This window comes from Doryrhamphus excisus, chromosome 19, assembly GCF_030265055.1.
Source record: "Doryrhamphus excisus isolate RoL2022-K1 chromosome 19, RoL_Dexc_1.0, whole genome shotgun sequence".
NCBI classification, from domain to species: Eukaryota; Metazoa; Chordata; class Actinopteri; order Syngnathiformes; family Syngnathidae; genus Doryrhamphus; species Doryrhamphus excisus.
Window position 1 is genome coordinate 2,775,042 of NC_080484.1, and position 18,295 is coordinate 2,793,336.

The window sequence follows — 18,295 nt, forward strand, 5'->3', positions numbered from 1 at the left end:
CAATTTGTTGTAAAAACGGTATTTCAAAACATTTTAATCATTTTATTCCCCAATTATGACCACACTATTTTTTCACGAAAAATTTTATACCTTGGTACTCATAACATTATTACTTTGTTTTTTGTAATAAATTAATTTTATTGTTGGTAAAAATAAAATACTCATAATATTCCCAATTTGTAGTAAAAACGGTATTTCAAAACATTTTAATCATTTTATTCTCCATTTATGACCACACCATTTTTTCGCAAAAATTTTTATACCTTGGTACTCATAACATTATTACTTTGTTTTTGTAATAAATTAACTTTATTGTTGGTAAAAAAAACAACTCATAATATTCCCAATTTGTTGTAAAAACGGTATTTCAAAACATTTTAATCATTTTATTCCCCGATTATGACCACACAATTTTTTCGCAAAAACATTTATACCTTGGTACTCATAACATTATTACTTTGTTTTTGTAATAAATTAACTTTATTGTTGGTAAAAAAAAAAAAAAACTCATAATATTCCCAATTTGTTGTAAAAACGGGATTTCAAAACATTTTAATCATTTTATTCCCCGATTATGACCACACCATTTTTTAGCTAAAAATTTTATACCTTGGTACTCATAACATTATTACTTTGTTTTTGTAATAAATTAACTTTATTGTTGGTAAAAAAAAAAAAAACTCCTAATATTCCCAATTTGTTGTAAAAACAGGATTTCAATTTTTTTTCAGATTTTTCTAAAAGTAAAAGTTTTTATTTTATAAATTTGTTCTGTAAACTTTCCTATTTTTTCCTGCGTAATTAAAAAAATTTAAATAAAATTTGACTATATTCGTTAAAAAAATTGTACTGAAGTTCACTGTTTTTGCAACTTTATTCTTGTTCAATTTTAACTTTTTCCTCTGAATATAAACTTTCCTATTTTTTCCTGCGTAGTTAAAAAAATGTAAATAAAATTTGACTATATTCGTAAAAAAAAATTGTACTGAAGTTCACTGTTCACTGCAACTTTATTCTTGTCCAATTTTAACTTTTTCCTCTGAATAAAACAACTTAATAGACGTAAAAAAAAAGCATTTTTACCCCCCCGAACGGTAATCCAATTTGTACAACTCTTGTATCTCATAACATCAAAAATTTTGTTTTTATATAATTATAGATTTTCTTTTCTAATATGACAAATTTGTTTTTATTTTTCCCCATTTTTCTCCATATAAAATTACAAAAATTGAACATTAGAATAATTTATATTAAAAAGAATTAATAATTCTTTTATAATTATTAGAATTATTTTTTATTATTTAGAATTTTTTTTTAGCATTTGTACTCAAAATCACTGCTTTTAAACTCTCGGAAAATGCAAATCTTTTACTCTTTTTGTCCCTCCAATTCCTAACATCATTCACTGAAAAGTCAGTCAAAGGCGGACGCGCCACCCGCCCCCCGCCCCGAGCAAAGAGCAGCCGCCCAAGCAACTCACCATCCAGTCCGTTGTGCTGCTCGTAGCTGCGCTTGCCCAGAATGGTGGGGGAGCCGTTGTTGAGGATGGGGGTGGACTTAATGGGCGTCAGGCTGCCCATGGAGATGGAACCTCCGCGCGTGGGCGGCTCAGCTTTGACCGGACGGGGATGTGCTTCTGTAGACGCATACGAAGGACATAAAAACTTTATTTAAACAAAGTTTAGTCATAAACAAACATGTCATGTGTTCCTTTCTAAAGGATTCACGTAGAAATCTGTTAACCCCGAATGTTTGGCAAATCTTTTGTGTGTGAGTGACAGGTAGAAAAGCTCAGACTCGCTACAAAAAGTCATCAGTATCAGTATTAATATCTCGAGACCCCGAATATAAGACAACCTGTCCCAAAAAGTCTTTAGAGCAGGGGTCTCAAACATGCGGCCCGCGGGCCAAATGTGGCCCACAGGACACTACTTTGAGGCCCCCGCCTTGATATGAAAGTTTAATGTTTGATATGGATGCTGTATGGTATCATGTACCCAGAAAAAAATATTATGTTCATGTTAAAGGTTAAATAACTTAATAGTTATCCTCCCTATCCGTGTGGAAGTGGTAAGTTTTTGGCGATTTAAGTTTAAAGGAAATAACTTGAAGGCTACCGTTAAGGTCGCTAGCTCTCTAGTTTGCGAGTTAGCATGTGTCTCGAGACCCTGCAGTTGCGCAATATGTTGTAAATAAAAAAATTGAGTTTGAGACCCCTGCTTTAGAGGCGCCAACGGTACCCACCAAGATATCGAACCACAGACTCCAGCGGTTTGCGTTCGGCAGGTTTCAGCGGCAAAGGCTTGCTGGGGTTTTTATCCGGCAACCGCAGGGCACCTGTGAAAACATGGCGGTTGATATTTAGGACGCAACAAACACACAAGTGGAAACTATGTCGTCGTCTTACATTCGGCCTTAATGGCGGCCGTGTTGACGGGGAGGTAGGGGTGCCGGGCTAGGTAGCGGGGCTTGATGATGTCCTGGCAGAGGCGGCGCGCCACCCGCGTCAACGTGGTGGTCTGCAGGTAGAAGGCCTGACGGGTCTTCACGGCGAATTTGGGGCTGCCGCTGTGTCGCAGGGGCACCCCGTGGGGGCTCTAATGACACGTGCCGACACCGTTTAGGACCCCTCGCGGATTTTGGATGCGTGTGTTTTTGTTTGAGGTTTACCATGCTGCTGCGGTTTGGGCCGGGTCTCTCCCCGTCCAGCCGAGTCGGCATCTTTAGTCCCCCGTATTTCTTCCAGTACGTCCAGCAGGTGGCGCAGAGCCGACACTGCATGTTGGGGGGTCCCCATGAGTACCATTGGTAGGAACTGCTGGCTGCACACACAATCACAGCATTTACAAATTAATCAATTAATCAATAAATTAATCAATAATATAACAAACAACATTTTTTTGAAATTGTTCCAGAAACTACATAAATCCTGTAACGAAAATACACATTTAGTAAAAAAATTAATCATAACAAATTATAATAATTATTTGTATTCTAATTAATTATTAATTAAAAATTAATTAATTATAATTATAATTATATTAATATAATTATATAATTACAATAATTAACAAATAATTATTTATTTAGGAAGTTTGTCACAATTAAATGTTTTAAATATTTAATTTAATTTAAATATTAGTCATGAAATTTTTATTTATTTTTTTATATATTATTTTTTAAAATATATTTATATTTTTATATATTATTTATTTATTTATTTTTATTAAAAGGAGAAAAAAATCCAAATCTCCATGGTCCTGTATGAAAAACTGATTGAGTCAGTATGGAAAAGGTTCTAGGACTCTAGCCAGCCACTGCGAGAGTCATTAATCCACAAACACCCAAAACATGGAACAGTGGTGAACCTTCCCAGGAATGGCCGACCAACCAACATGACCCTAAGAGGTCACAAAAGACCCCACAACAACATCCAAAGAAGTGCAGGTCCAAGACCAAAACCACTGCTGGGCTCCATTTTGCCAGAAAACATCTTGATGATACCCCGAGACCTTTGGGAAAATACTCTGTAGTCTGATCGGACAAAAATTGGACTTTTTGGAAGGAGTGTCTCCCATTATTACATCTGGCATTTCAGAAAAAGAAGATCATAATAACAGTAAAATATGGTGGTAGTAGTGTGATGGTCTGGGGCTAACTAACTAACTAAACTAAACTAAACTAAACTAAACTAAACTAAACTAAGTCATTGATTTAACACCACGGTTAATTCTTTTGCCTTCTCAAGATTTTTTAAAATTAATGTAAAACCTCGAAAAAATCAAAATTAATGTCGCATAAGCTTAAAAAAAACCTGACAATTATTCTATAACTCCTTTTTTGAGGGGGATGATGTTTAGAAAAAAAGTTTGATAATAAATAAATAAATATAAAATAAAAATAAAATAATATAATATAATATAAAAGAAAAAAATAAAAGTAAAAGTAAAAGTAAAGATAAAAATAAATAAAAAAAATAAAAATAAAATAAAATAAAAATAAAAATAAAAATAAAAATAAAAATAAAAATAAAAATAAAAATAAAAATAAAAATAAAAATAAAAATAAAAATAAAAATAAAAATAAAATAAAAATAAAATCAAATAGTCATTGATTTCACACCACAGTTAATTCTTTTGCCTTCTCAAGATTTTTTTAAATTAATTTAAATCCCCAAAAAATCAAAGTTAATGTCTTATAAGCTTTAAAAAAAACCTGAAAATTATTCTATAATATAACTCCTTTTTTGAGGGGGATGATGTTTTAAAAAAGGTTATGAATAAATTAATTAATTAATTAAAATAAAATAGTCATTGATTACACACCACGGTTAGTTCTTTTGCCTTCTCAAGATTTTTTAAAATTAATTTAAAAAAAAACAAAAATCTAAATTAATGTCGTATAAGCTAAAAAAAAAAAAAACCCTGAAAATTATTCTATAATATAACTCCTTTTTTGAGGGGGATGATGTTTAAAAAAAGGTTATGAATAAATAAATAAATTAATTAATTAAAATAAAATAGTCATTGATTAAACACCACGGTTAATTATTTTGCCTTCTCAAGATTTTTTTAAATTAATAAAAAAAAAACCCAAAAATCTAAATTAATGTCTTATAAGCTTTAAAAAAACCTGAAAATTATTCTGTAATATAACTCCTTTTTTGAGGGGATGATGTTTTAAAAAAAAGGTTATAAATAAATAAATAAATAAATAAATAAAATACATAAAATAATATAGTCATTGATTACACACCACGGTTAATTCTTTTGCCTTCAAGATTTTTTTAAATTAATTTAAAAACCCCAAAAAGTCTAAATTAATGTCGTATAAGCTTTAAAAAAAACCTGAAAATGATTCTATAATATAACTCCTTTTTTGAGGGGGATGATGTTTAAAAAAAAAAGGTTATACATAAATAAATAAATAAAATAAAATAAAATTGTCATTGATTTCACATCACGGTTAATTCTTTTGCCTTCTCAAGATTTTTTAAAATGAATTTAAAACACCTAAAAATCTAAATTAATGTCTTATAAGCTTAAAAAAAAACCCTGAAAATTATTCTATAATAATAATAATAATAATATAACCCTATGGTATATTATATAATGCTGTAACCACTTAATTTCAAATGTACCGCGTTAAATATGTACATTATATACATATACAAGTCAATCATACAGTTCATAATGAATGAATGAGGTGTTAATGTATGAGCTGAAGACGTGAAGAACTTACTGTAGCAGCTCTCACAGGCTCTGGCCAGTCCCGGGTTCTGTCCTTGGCCCGGAAGTGGCGGGGCGGGGGTGCCGGCGCCAGGGGCTGCGGTGCCAGCGGTGCCAGCGGCTCCGTTGACCAGCGGCGGCTTTGCGTTGTTAATCAGCTGGTTGGGATTTGGCTTGTTGCTAGGAGAGAACAGCGGGGCGGACATTGTGGACAGGTTGGCTCAAGGGGACGTCGCCCGGGCGTTGCCATGACGACTAACTAGGTAAAAGCCGTGTCCCCGTTTCTCAGAGTAGGGATAGAAAGGATCATAGCATTCGTAATAATAACCAAGCTATGTTGTATCCAATACAGTACTACAGTACATACAGTACAGTATTGCTGTACTACTCACAGAAACCAGCAGAGGGCGCTGATGATTGATCTAAAGGATCGTATTGACAAGGAAATACTTACTAGTTGGGAATGTACACCTGCTTTAACTTGCTTTCCGCCTCGGCTGCTTTTAATCGTTTCTGTAGTGAAGACAAAAGAAGCGATATGTCATTTTAGGTTTACATTTATTTCGTATTTATGAGCATGTACTTAAAATAAATGTAATTATTAATTTGACCTTAAAAGAACGATCATGTTGATGCCGTGGCATCCTTCATACTAGGGATCAACCGATTTTTTTGGGTCGATGCCGATACTGATTTTTTTTCCCCCGTCACCCTTAGCCGATGGCCGATTTTGCTTGGGCTGATATTTGTGGCCGATACTGCTTTTGCTCCCTCAATTTATATGAAAAAATGAAAATGATAACAAATATTACAGGTCTTGAATCCTACTGTGTTCAGTGTTTATAAATATTATAACATTTATATAATATATATTATATAATATATTATTATTATTTAATATTATTATTTATAAAAATAAATATAATAACAAATATATATATATATACGTATTTATAAATATTAGAAATGTTATATATACTAAATATATATAATATAATAATAATATATTATTTATATATTAATATTTATTATTATTTATAATAAATATATATAATAAATATATTCATATATATAATAAATATATAATATTATTTTTATATTATATATATTATTATATTATATTATATATAAATTATATATATATATATAATAACTATTATATAATATATTTTATAATATTTATAATTATTATACAGTTAATATTATGAAATGTATATATAATATAATAATATATTATATATATATAATTTATATATAATATATTATTATTTATTATTATTAATAATAATTATTTGTAATAATAATAAATAATAACAACTATATTTATATATATATTATTATTATATAATATTATATTATACAATATATTATTATTTAATATTATTATTTATAAAAATAAATATAATATATATATATATTTATAAATATTAGAAACGTTATATATAATAATATATTTTTATATATAATATATTATTTATTATTTATAATAAATATATATAATAAATATATTCATGTATATATATATATAATAAAAATATATTATTTTTATATTATATATATTATTATATTATATATATATTATATATAAATTTTATATATATAATAAATATTATATAATATATGTTATAATATTTATAAATATTATACAGTTAATATTATGAAATTTATATATAATATAATAATATATTATATATATAATTTATATATAATATATTATTATTTATTATTATTAATAATAATACTTATTTGTAATAATAATAATAAATAACAACTATATTTATATATATGTTATTATTATTATTATTATTATTATATAATATTATATTATATTATTTAGATATATTTATTATATATACATTTATAAACACTGAACACAGTAGGATTCCGCTTTGTCAAACACACATTTAAACAGCATTATTAATTCAATTAAAAAATATTATCCATTATTTTAATTAAAATTAATATTAAAAGGAATAAATATTCAACCATGTGCAAAACATTTCTGTCGTAGTTTAAGTTTTATCTAGCATCGACGATGTGATGACTCCTCCTCCGCAGTGTGACGCGCACCCCCGCCTCCCCCCACACACAAACACATCACACTGACACAATTTAGTACGATATATAAAACATTTCTCTCATTATTAAAGTTGGTGTTGTGCACGCTAAAGTCTTCTTATAAGCAGACACGGCTGCTCTAGTTCCTTGTGTGCGTGCGTGTGCACTTCCTGGTTCCCAGGAAAAAGGACACTTTTAGGGTTTTGTTAGCATCTACCTCGCTGACTTATTCCGCTTCTGACCGTGCATTTGTGATATCGAATTGCATTTGTGAAATGCATCAAACGAGACAGTATACCTGAACGGCAATAAAAAGCCAAATGTTGCGACTTCAAGGATATTTTAGCAACACAAACACACAAAAAGATGATGCCTTTACCTGCTGCACATATCTGTCTGTGGTCTTCCACATGTAGTAATACTCAATGATACTGGTCAAGGACTTCCACGGCAACTGGGAAGGAAAAACAGAGGACGGAAATAATAAATCAAATAAAATTCCAACGTAGGACATGTCTGCAAAAGGCCAGGTTGCTGTCAAGGTGGAATATTCTGCATTTATGGCTGGCAAAACATAATATATAGATATATATATATATATATAGCAGAAAAATCAATCAAAGTAGTGAAATAAAGTGGAGGCCCCACCCAAAATGATGGTTCAAAGTCTGTTTTTGACAGAGGGCCCACTGAGGTGAGAGTGTTGGGTGGCACTGACGACAAGCAGCCACCAGGTGGCAGCGTGATGCACCCAGTCAGGAGTCGCAATTTGAATATTATTACGTCCTCTGGTCATAACTCCTTTTTAAAAAAAAAACTCCTTTAAAAAAAAAAAAATAAGAAAAATAAATAAATAAATAAAATAAAGTAAACTAAATAAAATTAAAAAAAAATAAAAAATTAACTAAATAAAATAAATAAATAAAATAAATAAAATAAATAAAATAAATAAAATAAATAAAATAAATAAAATAAATAAAATATTAATAAATTTGTCACTTTCATAATTTTGTGTACAATACATGTAGATATGCATGCATATGTAGATATATATAGTCAAGAAAAAAATGCTTTGTCCTATAGGTGAAAAAGCAGAGTGATGCACCCAGTCAGGAGTCGCAATTTTAATATTATTACTTCCTCTGGTCATAACTCCTTTTTTGAGGGGGATGATGTTTCAAAAAATAAAAGTAAAAAAATAAATATATAAACAAAATAAAATAAAATAAAGTAAAATAAATAAAATAAATAAATGAAATAAAATAAATAAAATAAATAAAATATTATTAATAAATTTGTCACTTTCATAATTTTGTGTACAATACATGTAGATATGCATGCATATGTAGATGTATATAGTCAAGGAAAAAATGCAGCTCAGCTTTGTCCTATAGGTGAAAAAGCAGAGTGATGCACCCAGTCAGGAGTCGCAATTTTAATATTATTACTTCCTCTGGTCATAACTCCTTTTTTGAGGGGGATGATGTTAAAAAAAAGAAAAGAAAAAAATAAAAATAAATAAATAAAATGAAGTTAAATAAAGTAAAATAAATTATTTAAATTATTATTATTAATACATTTGTCACTTTGATATTTTGTGTACAATACAAGTAGATATGCATGCACATGTAGTTATATATATATATATATATATATTCAAGAAAAAAATGCAGCTCAGCTTTGTCCTATAGGTGAAAAAGCCTATTAATAATAATCTGCGTCTTTTTTGAGGGGGATGATGTTTCAAAAAAAAGGTAATAAATAAATAAATATAAAATAAAAATAAAGTAAAAATAAATAAAATAAATAAAATAAATAAAATAAATAATTCAATTAATATTATTAATACATTTGAAAAAGCCTATTAATAATAATCTGCGTCTTTTTTGAGGGGGATGATGTTAAAAAAAAAAGGTAATAAATAAATAAATATAAAATAAAAATAAAGTAAAAATAAAGTAAAAATAAAGTAAAAATAAATAAAATAAATAAAATAAATAAAATAAATAAAATAAATAAAATAAATAAAATAAATAAAATAAATAAAATAAATAATTACATTAATATTATTAATACATCTGAAAAAGCCTATTAATAATAATCTGCGTCTTTGCACTTTTTCACATTTTTGCTGATTTTGTTAATTGAGCGGGCGGCACGGCAGTCGGGTGGTTAGCGCGCAGACCTCACAGCTAGCAGACCAGGGTTCAATTCCACCCTCGGCCATCTCTGTGTGGAGTTTGCATGTTCTCCCCGTGCATGCATGGGTTTTCTCCGGGTACTCCGGTTTCCTCCCACATTCCAAAAAAACATGCTAGGTTAATTAGCGACTCCAAATTGTCCATAGGTATGAATGTGAGTGTGAATGGTTGTTTGTCTATATGTGCCCTGTGATTGGCAGCTGGGATAGGCTCCGGCACCGCCCTGCGACCGCTGATTTTTTTTGGGGTGTAATTTTAGTGCTTTTTAAAAATAAGAATGTACAGAAAGAATGCACGCTCACAAAATCCTGCTGAATATCCGTGAAGTCTTTGCCGTATTTCTCCAGCGCCTCCTCAAACAGGTTAGCCTCCGATGCGCTCCACTCCTCCATTTCATCCCGGCATAAGACCGGCCCGCCCTGTGGCACCAGCGCCGCTATGGCCCGAGTCACGTCGTAGCCCGTGGCGTGGAGTGTGTCCATGGCGTGGAACTAAAAAAAACAAGAGGAGCGATAGAAAGGCATTTTCCAAACGATCCAACTAACGGGGCTCACCAAGGTGATGTCTCGGGAGGCTGCCGCGGCGCTCATGTGGAGGCTGGGCTGGCGCACAGAACTGCTGCAGTCCAAGGCTCTGGCGAACGTGCCCACCGACCTGCAAAGATGGAGAAGAAGATACGATACACAGCTCGGCGTCTATTTTCCGCCTGAAGCTAATTTGCCTTACCGAGCTACCACTAAGAATTGGTCGATCTGTTTCTCTGTCAGCGAGCTGCTGGGATCCCAGATCTTCTCCTCCAGTTTCTCCAGATCCCTAGCGTCCTCCTCGCCTACACACACAAAAAAAAAATCAAATGTGATGATATCATTCAAATATAAAAGCCACCGTTTCTCACCTTCATTCAGGAGGTCAGTGATATCGGCCTGAAACTTGTTCCCCACCCGGATCTCCCCCTTGTCGGCCAGGAGGGTCTTCTGCTGAGGGTCGTACACCAGCGAGTAGAAGAAGGCATCCTGGGAAGAGCGCACACAAAGTCATGAGAAGAGCAACAAAGCAAGGATGGAGGCCTACTGGATTTCATGAAGCTAGTTCCCATTTACTTCCTGTTTTGATTCCAGCCAGAGGAATCAACACAGGACGTCAACAGGAACAGCATGGAGTTTTGTGCTACAAACCCAACAAAGGAGGTTCATTATGGAGATAAAAGCACAAATTCAGAAGATAAAAAAGTCCAAAAGTACAAGATAAAAAGTCAGAATTGTGAGGTAAAAAGTTTAAATTCAGATTTAAAAAAATTTTGAGAAATTTTTAAGTTACCTTTTATACATTTTAAGAAATTTTTGTTTTTGTGTTACTACCCCAACCTTCCATAAGTGGGTCAAAAATGACCCGGTCAGGTTGTTTTCTTGAAATATCTTCGTAATGAAAATTTTTCATCATTTCATATTCCAGGTATTCCTCAAAAAACATTTTTGATATCATGCCATTCACATTTTTAACTTATCTTTTATACATTTTAAGACATTTTTGTTTTTGTGTTACTACCCCAACCTTCCATAAGTGGGTCAAAAATGACGCGGTCAGTTTGTTTTCTTGAAATATCTTCATAATGAAAAATTTTCATATTCCAGATATTCCTCAAAAAAACATGTTTTTGCTATCATACCATTCACATTTTTAAGTTGCCTTTTATACATTTTAAGAAATTTTAGTTTTTGTGTTACTACCCCAACCTTCCATAAGTGGGTCAAAAATGACCCGGTCAGGTTGTTTTCTTGAAATATCTTCATAATGAAAAAATGTTATCATTTCATATTCCAGGTATTCCTCAAAAAACTTTTTGATATCATGCCGTTCACATTTTTAACTTATCTTTTATACATTTTAAGAAATTTTAGTTTTTGTGTTACTACCCCAACCTTCCATAAGTGGGTCAAAAATGACCCGGTCAGGTTGTTTTCTTGAAATATCTTCATCATGAAAATTTGTCATATTCCAGATATTCCTCAAAAAACATGTTTTAGCTATCATACATTCATATTTTTAAGTTACCTTTTATACATTTTAAGAAATTTTAGTTTTTGTGTTACTACCCCAACCTTCCCTAAGTGGGTCCAAAATGACCCGCATGCATTTTCTATGGAATCCAATCATTGATTGAAACCATTGATTCTTATCAATGGTCCTACAGATGCTAGATGAAATCATTCTTGTGTGGTCCTAAATATAATACTAAATATCATACAAGTGATTATTCTTAACGAAAATGGCAAAATTGGCATAAAAAGGCATTGATTCTAGTATGGGTGATTTTTGACCCACTTATAGAAGAGTGTGGGGTCCAGTCACTCGTGCATCTAAGGGTTAAAGGTGACTCTAGGGGTGTTATTTCACGTGTAGAGGGCTCTAATCACTTTAAGAAAAGCGTCCTTAAACAGGTTTTCTATGTTCTAACCAAGAAAATATTTGTACATAAAAATCAGGAAATTCACTTATCGCGGTCGGGTCTGGGACAAGGTTCTCAAGGAGCAACAAGCGCTCCTGTGGGGGACCCTTCCCCATCTTAAAAAGGGACTCATACGCAGCTCTGTCTTGTTTGTGACATTGAAAAAAAAACAAATAAAAGACAAAAAGATGCAACTGACTTAAGTTGACTTGTAGTTCTGCTTCTGCAAAACATGACCGGGCTGTTCTGGTTCATAAATTTAAAAAAAAGTCATGGATGATGACAAAGATAGCCTACCTCTCTATCCAGGTAGGACTTCAACGCTTCCGTCTCATTCAGCAGCGTCACGCAGCATTTCCCCCTACAAGTGAGCAAGGAAAAAAGGACGAGCGAGGTTACTTCATTAAAAGGAGTTTTTAATGACAGTCTGGAAAGAAATATGTAGTATTGTGCCTGGACAAACATGTGACAGTATTAGTATTCTGCAGGATAATGTTGTAAATGCCGGGTAATAATGTGCTAATGATTGGGCGGCGTCCCCGGCTGCTTACAAATGAGAAAATTGAGAGTGGGAGTGGGGGGGGGGGGGGCTTTTTTGACATTTCAAGCTCTATGTGGACTTCAGATGAGGGTTTTGGTATGGGTTCGCCGTGGTTTACACTAAATTTGATGGGTGTAGTGGTAGGCTACCGGGACATAATTCACCCCGGAATGATCGGTAGGGGAGGGGTTGCCACCCGGAGTGGTGGGCGCAAGGTTCCTGTGGTGGTTGAGAGACAGGGCTTTCATGTCTCACGTACAGTAAACCTCGGATATATCGGATTCAATTGTTCCCACTGGTTTTGTTCGATATAAGCGAAATCCGTTATATGCGTATACCGGAAAATGTCCGTTTTACGCATATATCGGATTTATATCCGGTATATGCGTAAATCGGATTTTATCCGTTATAAAAAGGCACTTCCTTGACTATGTTTCCAATGTACCTGGACGCGCAGGCAACGCTGCAAAAGGAAGGAAGGAAGGAAGGAAGGAAGGAAGGGAAAGAAAGAAAGGAAGGAAGGAAGGGAAGAAAGAAAGAAAGAAAGAAAGAAAGAAAGAAAGGAAGGGAAAGAAAGAAAGAAAGAAAGAAAGAAAGAAAGGAAGGGAAAGAAAGAAAGAAAGAAAGAAAGAAAGAAAGGAAGGGAAAGAAAGAAAGAAAGAAAGAAAGAAAGAAAGGAAGGGAAAGAAAGAAAGAAAGAAAGAAAGGAAGGGAAAGAAAGAAAGAAAGAAAGGAAGGGAAAGAAAGAAAGAAAGAAAGAAAGAAAGAAAGAAAGAGAAAGAAAGAAAGAAAGGGAAAGAAAGAAAGAAAGGAAGGAAGGAAGGAAGGGAAAGAAAGAAAGAAAGGAAGGAAGGGAAGAAGAAGAAGGAAGGAGAAGGAAAGAAGAAAGAAGGAAGGAAGGAAGGGAAAGAAAGAAAGAAAGGAAGGAAGGAAGGAAGGGAAAGAAAGAAAGAAAGGAAGGAAGGGAAAGAAAGAAAGGAAGGGAAAGAAAGAAAGAAAGAAAGAAAGGAAAGAAAGAAAGAAAGAAAGAAAGAAAGAAAGAAAGAAAGAAAGAAAGAAAGAAAGAAAGAAAGAAAGAAAGAAAGAAAGAAAGAAAGAAAGAAAGAAAGAAAGAAAGAAAGAAAGAAAGAAAGAAAGAAAGAAAGAAAGAAAGAAAGAAAGAAAGAAAGAAAGAAAGAAAGAAAGAAAGAAGAAAGAAAGAAAGAAAGAAAGAAAGAAAGAAAGAAAGAAAGAAAGAAAGGGAAAGAAAGAAAGAAAGAAAGAAAGAAAGAAAGAAAGAAAGAAAGGGAAGAAGAAAGAAAGAAAGAAAGAAAGAAAGGAAGGAAGGAAGGAAGGGAAAGAAGAAAGAAAGGAAGGAAGGGAAAGAAAGAAAGAAAGGAAGGAAGGAAGGAAGGGAAAGAAAGAAAGAAAGGAAGGAAGGGAAAGAAAGAAAGAAAGAAAGGAAGGAAGGGAAAGAAAGAAAGAAAGAAAGAAAGAAAGGAAGGAAGGGAAAGAAAGAAAGAAAGAAAGAAAGGAAGGGAAAGAAAGGAAGAAAGAAAGGAAGGGAAAGAAAGAAAGAAAGGGAAAGAAAGAAAGGGAAAGAAAGAAAGAAAGAAAGAAAGAAAGAAAGAAAGGGAAAGAAAGAAAGAAAGAAAGAAAGAAAGAAAGGAAGGGAAAGAAAGAAAGAAAGGGAAAGAAAGAAAGAAAGAAAGGGAAAGAAAGAAAGAAAGAAAGAAAGAAAGGAAGGGAAAGAAAGAAAGGAAGGGAAAGAAAGAAAGAAAGAAAGGGAAAGAAAGAAAGAAAGAAAGGGAAAGAAAGAAAGAAAGGGAAAGAAGAAAGAAGAAAGAAAGGGAAAGAAAGAAAGAAAGGGAAAGAAAGAAAGGGAAAGAAAGAAAGAAAGGGAAAGAAAGAAAGAAAGAAAGAAGAAGAAGGAAAGAAGAAAGAAAGAAAGAAAGAAAGAAAGAAAGAAAGAAAGGGAAAGAAAGAAAGAAAGGAAGGAAGGAAGGAAGGGAAAGAAAGAAAGAAAGGAAGGAAGGGAAAGAAAGAAAGAAAGGAAGGAAGGAAGGGAAAGAAAGAAAGAAAGGAAGGAAGGAAGGAAGGGAAAGAAAGGAAGGAAGGGAAAGAAAGAAAGAAAGAAAGGAAGGGAAAGAAAGGAAGGGAAAGAAAGAAAGAAAGAAAGAAAGAAAGAAAGAAAGAAAGAAAAGAAAGAAAGAAGAAAGGGAAAGAAAGAAAGAAAGAAAGAAAGAAAGAAAGAAAGAAAGAAAGAAAGGGAAAGAAAGAAAGAAAGAAAGAAAGGAAGGAAGGAAGGAAGGAAAGAAAGAAAGAAGGAAGGAAGGGAAAGAAAGAAAGAAAGGAAGGAAGGAAGGGAAAGAAAGAAAGAAAGGAAGGAAGGAAGGAAGGAAAGAAAGAAAGAAAGGAAGGAAGGGAAAGAAAGAAGAAAGAAAGGAAGGAAGGGAAGAAGAAAGAAAGAAAGAAAGAAAGAAAGGAAGGAAGGGAAAGAAAGAAAGAAAGAAAGAAAGGGAAAGAAAGAAAGAAAGGAAGGGAAAGAAAGGAAGAAAGAAAGGAAGGGAAAGAAAGAAGAAAGGGAAAGAAAGAAAGGGAAAGAAAGAAAGAAAGAAAGAAAGAAAGAAAGAAAGAAAGAAAGGGAAAGAAAGAAAGAAAGAAAGAAAGGAAGGGAAAGAAAGAAAGGAAGGGAAAGAAAGAAAGAAAGGGAAAGAAAGAAAGAAAGAAAGGGAAAGAAAGAAAGAAAGAAAGAAAGAAAGAAAGAAAGGAAGGGAAAGAAAGAAAGGAAGGGAAAGAAAGAAAGAAAGGGAAAGAAAGAAAGAAAGAAAGGGAAAGAAAGAAAGAAAGGGAAGAAAGAAAGAAAGAAAGAAAGAAGGAAAGAAAGAAAGAAAGAAAGAAGGAAAGAAGGAAAGAAGGAAAGAAGGAAAGAAGGAAAGAAGGAAAGAAAGATTAAATAAATAAATGACGTCGTATAGCGGCCTGTCACGATTCGGCGAATCGGAGCGCCACGATGCGGCCATCCGATATATGCGAGGGAAATTTCATGGAAATGCATTGGAACGGGACTGGAGATTTTGTCCGAAATAGGCGAAATCCGTTATAAAAAATCCGATATATGCAATGAATTTTTATTGGAAATGCATTACAGAAAAATCGGTTCTTTTTTATCTGTCCGTTGTGAGCGAATTTCCGATATATCCGAGTCCGATATATCCGAGGTTTACTGTAGTAAAGAGTGCAAGTTAATGTTTGCATTATTAATGTTCCCAAATTCGACACTACACCTCAGACTCCAGTTCTTCGGCGCTTCATGGACTTTGGTGCACGGCAGCGTACCTGATGTGCGTGGCGGGAAGAGACTCCAGCTGGCGGGACAGAAACAGCTCTCGGTGTCTGAGCTGATGCTTCTGCTTCTCGGGGAGGTCGGCCATCTCCGGATTCTCCATCTCTTCCTCCAGCTCCCCTGGGGGTGGGCGAGGGAAGGCAAGGCAGTAGTCAAAATGACATTAAATTAATATTGCTGTATAAACAGATCAACACAAATTATTCATCAATTATCCAATTAAGCGACATCTTGGCTTGTCACAATATCAAATATTAACACATAGTATTAATACACTGTCACTGTTAATACACTGTCCTACTAATTATTACAACATTTCCCGAGACAATATTTACATTAATTATATAGCATAACAAGAGTACATCCTATTAAAAGCGATACATTTGAATTTTAATTGAAATACTGAAAAAGGAAAAAAAAAAAAAAACAGGGGAAAAAAAAAAAAAAACAGGATGGTTTGTTCCGATGGTTTGCATCCGCCTTAGAAACAATCACTTGTGCGCCCTCATTCGTGTTAGCATATGTTGGCTCATGAGAATAACTTGCTGCTAGCATGCTATACACCAGGGGTCTCAAACATGCGGCCCGCGGGCCAAATGTGGCCCGCAGGACACTAGTTTGAGGCCCCCGCCTTGATATGAAAGTTTAATGTTAGATATGGATGCTATATGGTATCATGTACCCAGAAAAAATTATTACGTTTGATTAATGTTCATGTTAAAGGTTAAATAACTGTTAATAGTTATCCTCCCTATCCGTGTGGAAGTGGTAAGTTTTTGGCTATTTAAGTTGAAAGGAAATAATTTGAAGGCTACCGTTTAGGTCGCTAGCTCTCTAGTTTGCGAGTTAGCATGTGTCTCGAGACCCTGCAGTTGCGCAATATGTTGTAAATAAAAAGAGTATAAATGTGACTATAGTCGTGTTTTGTCATGTCTGATATGAAAGTTTAATGTTAGTGCGGCCCGCGCAAGTTTGATATGGATGCTGTATGGTATCATGTACCCAGAAAAAATTATTACGTTTGATTAATGTTCATGTTAAAGGTTAAATAACTGTTAATAGTTATCCTCCCTATCCGTGTGGAAGTGGTAAGTTTTTGGCTATTTAAGTTGAAAGGAAATAACTCGAAGGCTACCGTTTAGGTCGCTAGCTCTCTAGTTTGCGAGTTAGCATGTGTCTCAAGACCCTGCAGTTGCGCAATATGTTGTAAATAAAGAGTATAAATGTGACTATAGTCGTGTTTTGTCATGTCTACAGGGCTCTAATAATGCTTTGTTCATTTTAATCTGAAAAAAATCATTTGTCTACCCACCAACTATATGTGGTTTATTAAGTTTTTATTATTATTATTATATTTATTTATTACTGATTGATTGATTTTCTTTATTCTTGATTTGTTTATTTATTTTTTATGTTATTTTGTGCAGAAAAATAAAAATTAAGATATTTGAGAACAGTGGAATTTTTTATCATAGCTTTTATTGTAGAAATCGGAGCCAAAGCACTGAAAAAGTTTGTATATTTTTTTTCCATTTTTAATAAATGTGGGGTTTTTTTTTGGAAAACCTGATGCGGCCCAGCCTTGCCCAGACCCTAGCTCCAGTGGCCCCCAGGTAAATTGAGTTTGAGACCCCTGGTCTACAATATTACAGTGTGTATTTCTATGGGAAGTTGCAGGCATAGTTCTTATAAAAATGCACTAATGCCAGTTTTTACGACTTAAAACCACATCAAATGTATCATTACCTCTTTTTGCCTTTTTGAGACCCTTGTCTTAAGAGAAACTGAATGGAAAATGCAGTTTTTAGGCCACAAATTCATGTTATGATGAGAGGTTTGGAAGAATAAGGTCAAAGCGAAGGGGAAAATGGCTTAAAAAAACGAGTCTAGCAATGAATGGCGGAACATTACACGAAGATAGAATTGTGTAAAGACAGAATGGCGGAGAATGAGCGCATGGATAGCGGGAGCGTGGGGGTGGGGGTGTGCACGAGTGTGTGCACGAGGAGCCAGTACGTGCTCCAATTCATTTGGACTTTCATTAGAGGAAGCCAGACAGAGCTGGGGAGTCGCACAGGCGAACAAAAGCAATCAAGGGATTTTTCAGGAGAAGCGATGTGTGGCCAAAATCAATACGTAACTGCTTGATGCCTCGCTGCTTGGGCCCGCTCTCGCCATCGCCAAACACACACACACACACACACACACACTACAGTGAGCAGCTAATTATAAACTGGGATATTGAATCAAGTTCAACGGATGAGAAAAATAAAATGAAGTGAGATTAGGATGAAGGGACTTGGCGAGTCAGCGCCCGATGGCCATAGCCGCACCCCCCTTTGCCGAACAAATTATGCCTCCGTCTCACCTGTCCCGGACAATTATCAATTATTGACAAACGACTCGCCTTTAAGGGCTCCAAGGTGGCGAGGGGAGAGGAGAAGGAGCCGTCTTGTCTTAACAAACGGAATTCACCTTGATGGCATAACAAGTGTT

At 33.6% G+C, this 18,295-nt stretch overlaps 1 protein-coding gene across 5 annotated transcripts in view; it reads right to left on the reverse strand.

Annotated features, from left to right (window-relative positions):
* Positions 1–18,295, reverse strand: part of mta1 (metastasis associated 1) — a 79,501-nt gene that overhangs the window by 6,892 nt on the left and 54,314 nt on the right. For 3 of the 5 annotated variants that reach the window (XM_058056332.1, XM_058056331.1, XM_058056334.1), the window contains 12 exons: positions 15,793–15,919; positions 12,231–12,294; positions 10,214–10,500; positions 10,042–10,141; positions 9,790–9,978; positions 7,666–7,740; positions 5,683–5,741; positions 5,242–5,408; positions 2,671–2,822; positions 2,408–2,597; positions 2,245–2,337; positions 1,481–1,636 (listed from right to left, as the gene is read on the reverse strand). In XM_058056332.1, the coding sequence (XP_057912315.1) occupies positions 1,481–1,636; positions 2,245–2,337; positions 2,408–2,597; positions 2,671–2,822; positions 5,242–5,408; positions 5,683–5,741; positions 7,666–7,740; positions 9,790–9,978; positions 10,042–10,141; positions 10,214–10,500; positions 12,231–12,294; positions 15,793–15,919 (1,659 nt within the window). The remainder of the gene's footprint in view (positions 1–1,480; positions 1,637–2,244; positions 2,338–2,407; positions 2,598–2,670; positions 2,823–5,241; positions 5,409–5,682; positions 5,742–7,665; positions 7,741–9,789; positions 9,979–10,041; positions 10,142–10,213; positions 10,501–12,230; positions 12,295–15,792; positions 15,920–18,295) is intronic. The other 2 variants (XM_058056333.1, XM_058056335.1) reach the window with 1 other exon arrangement.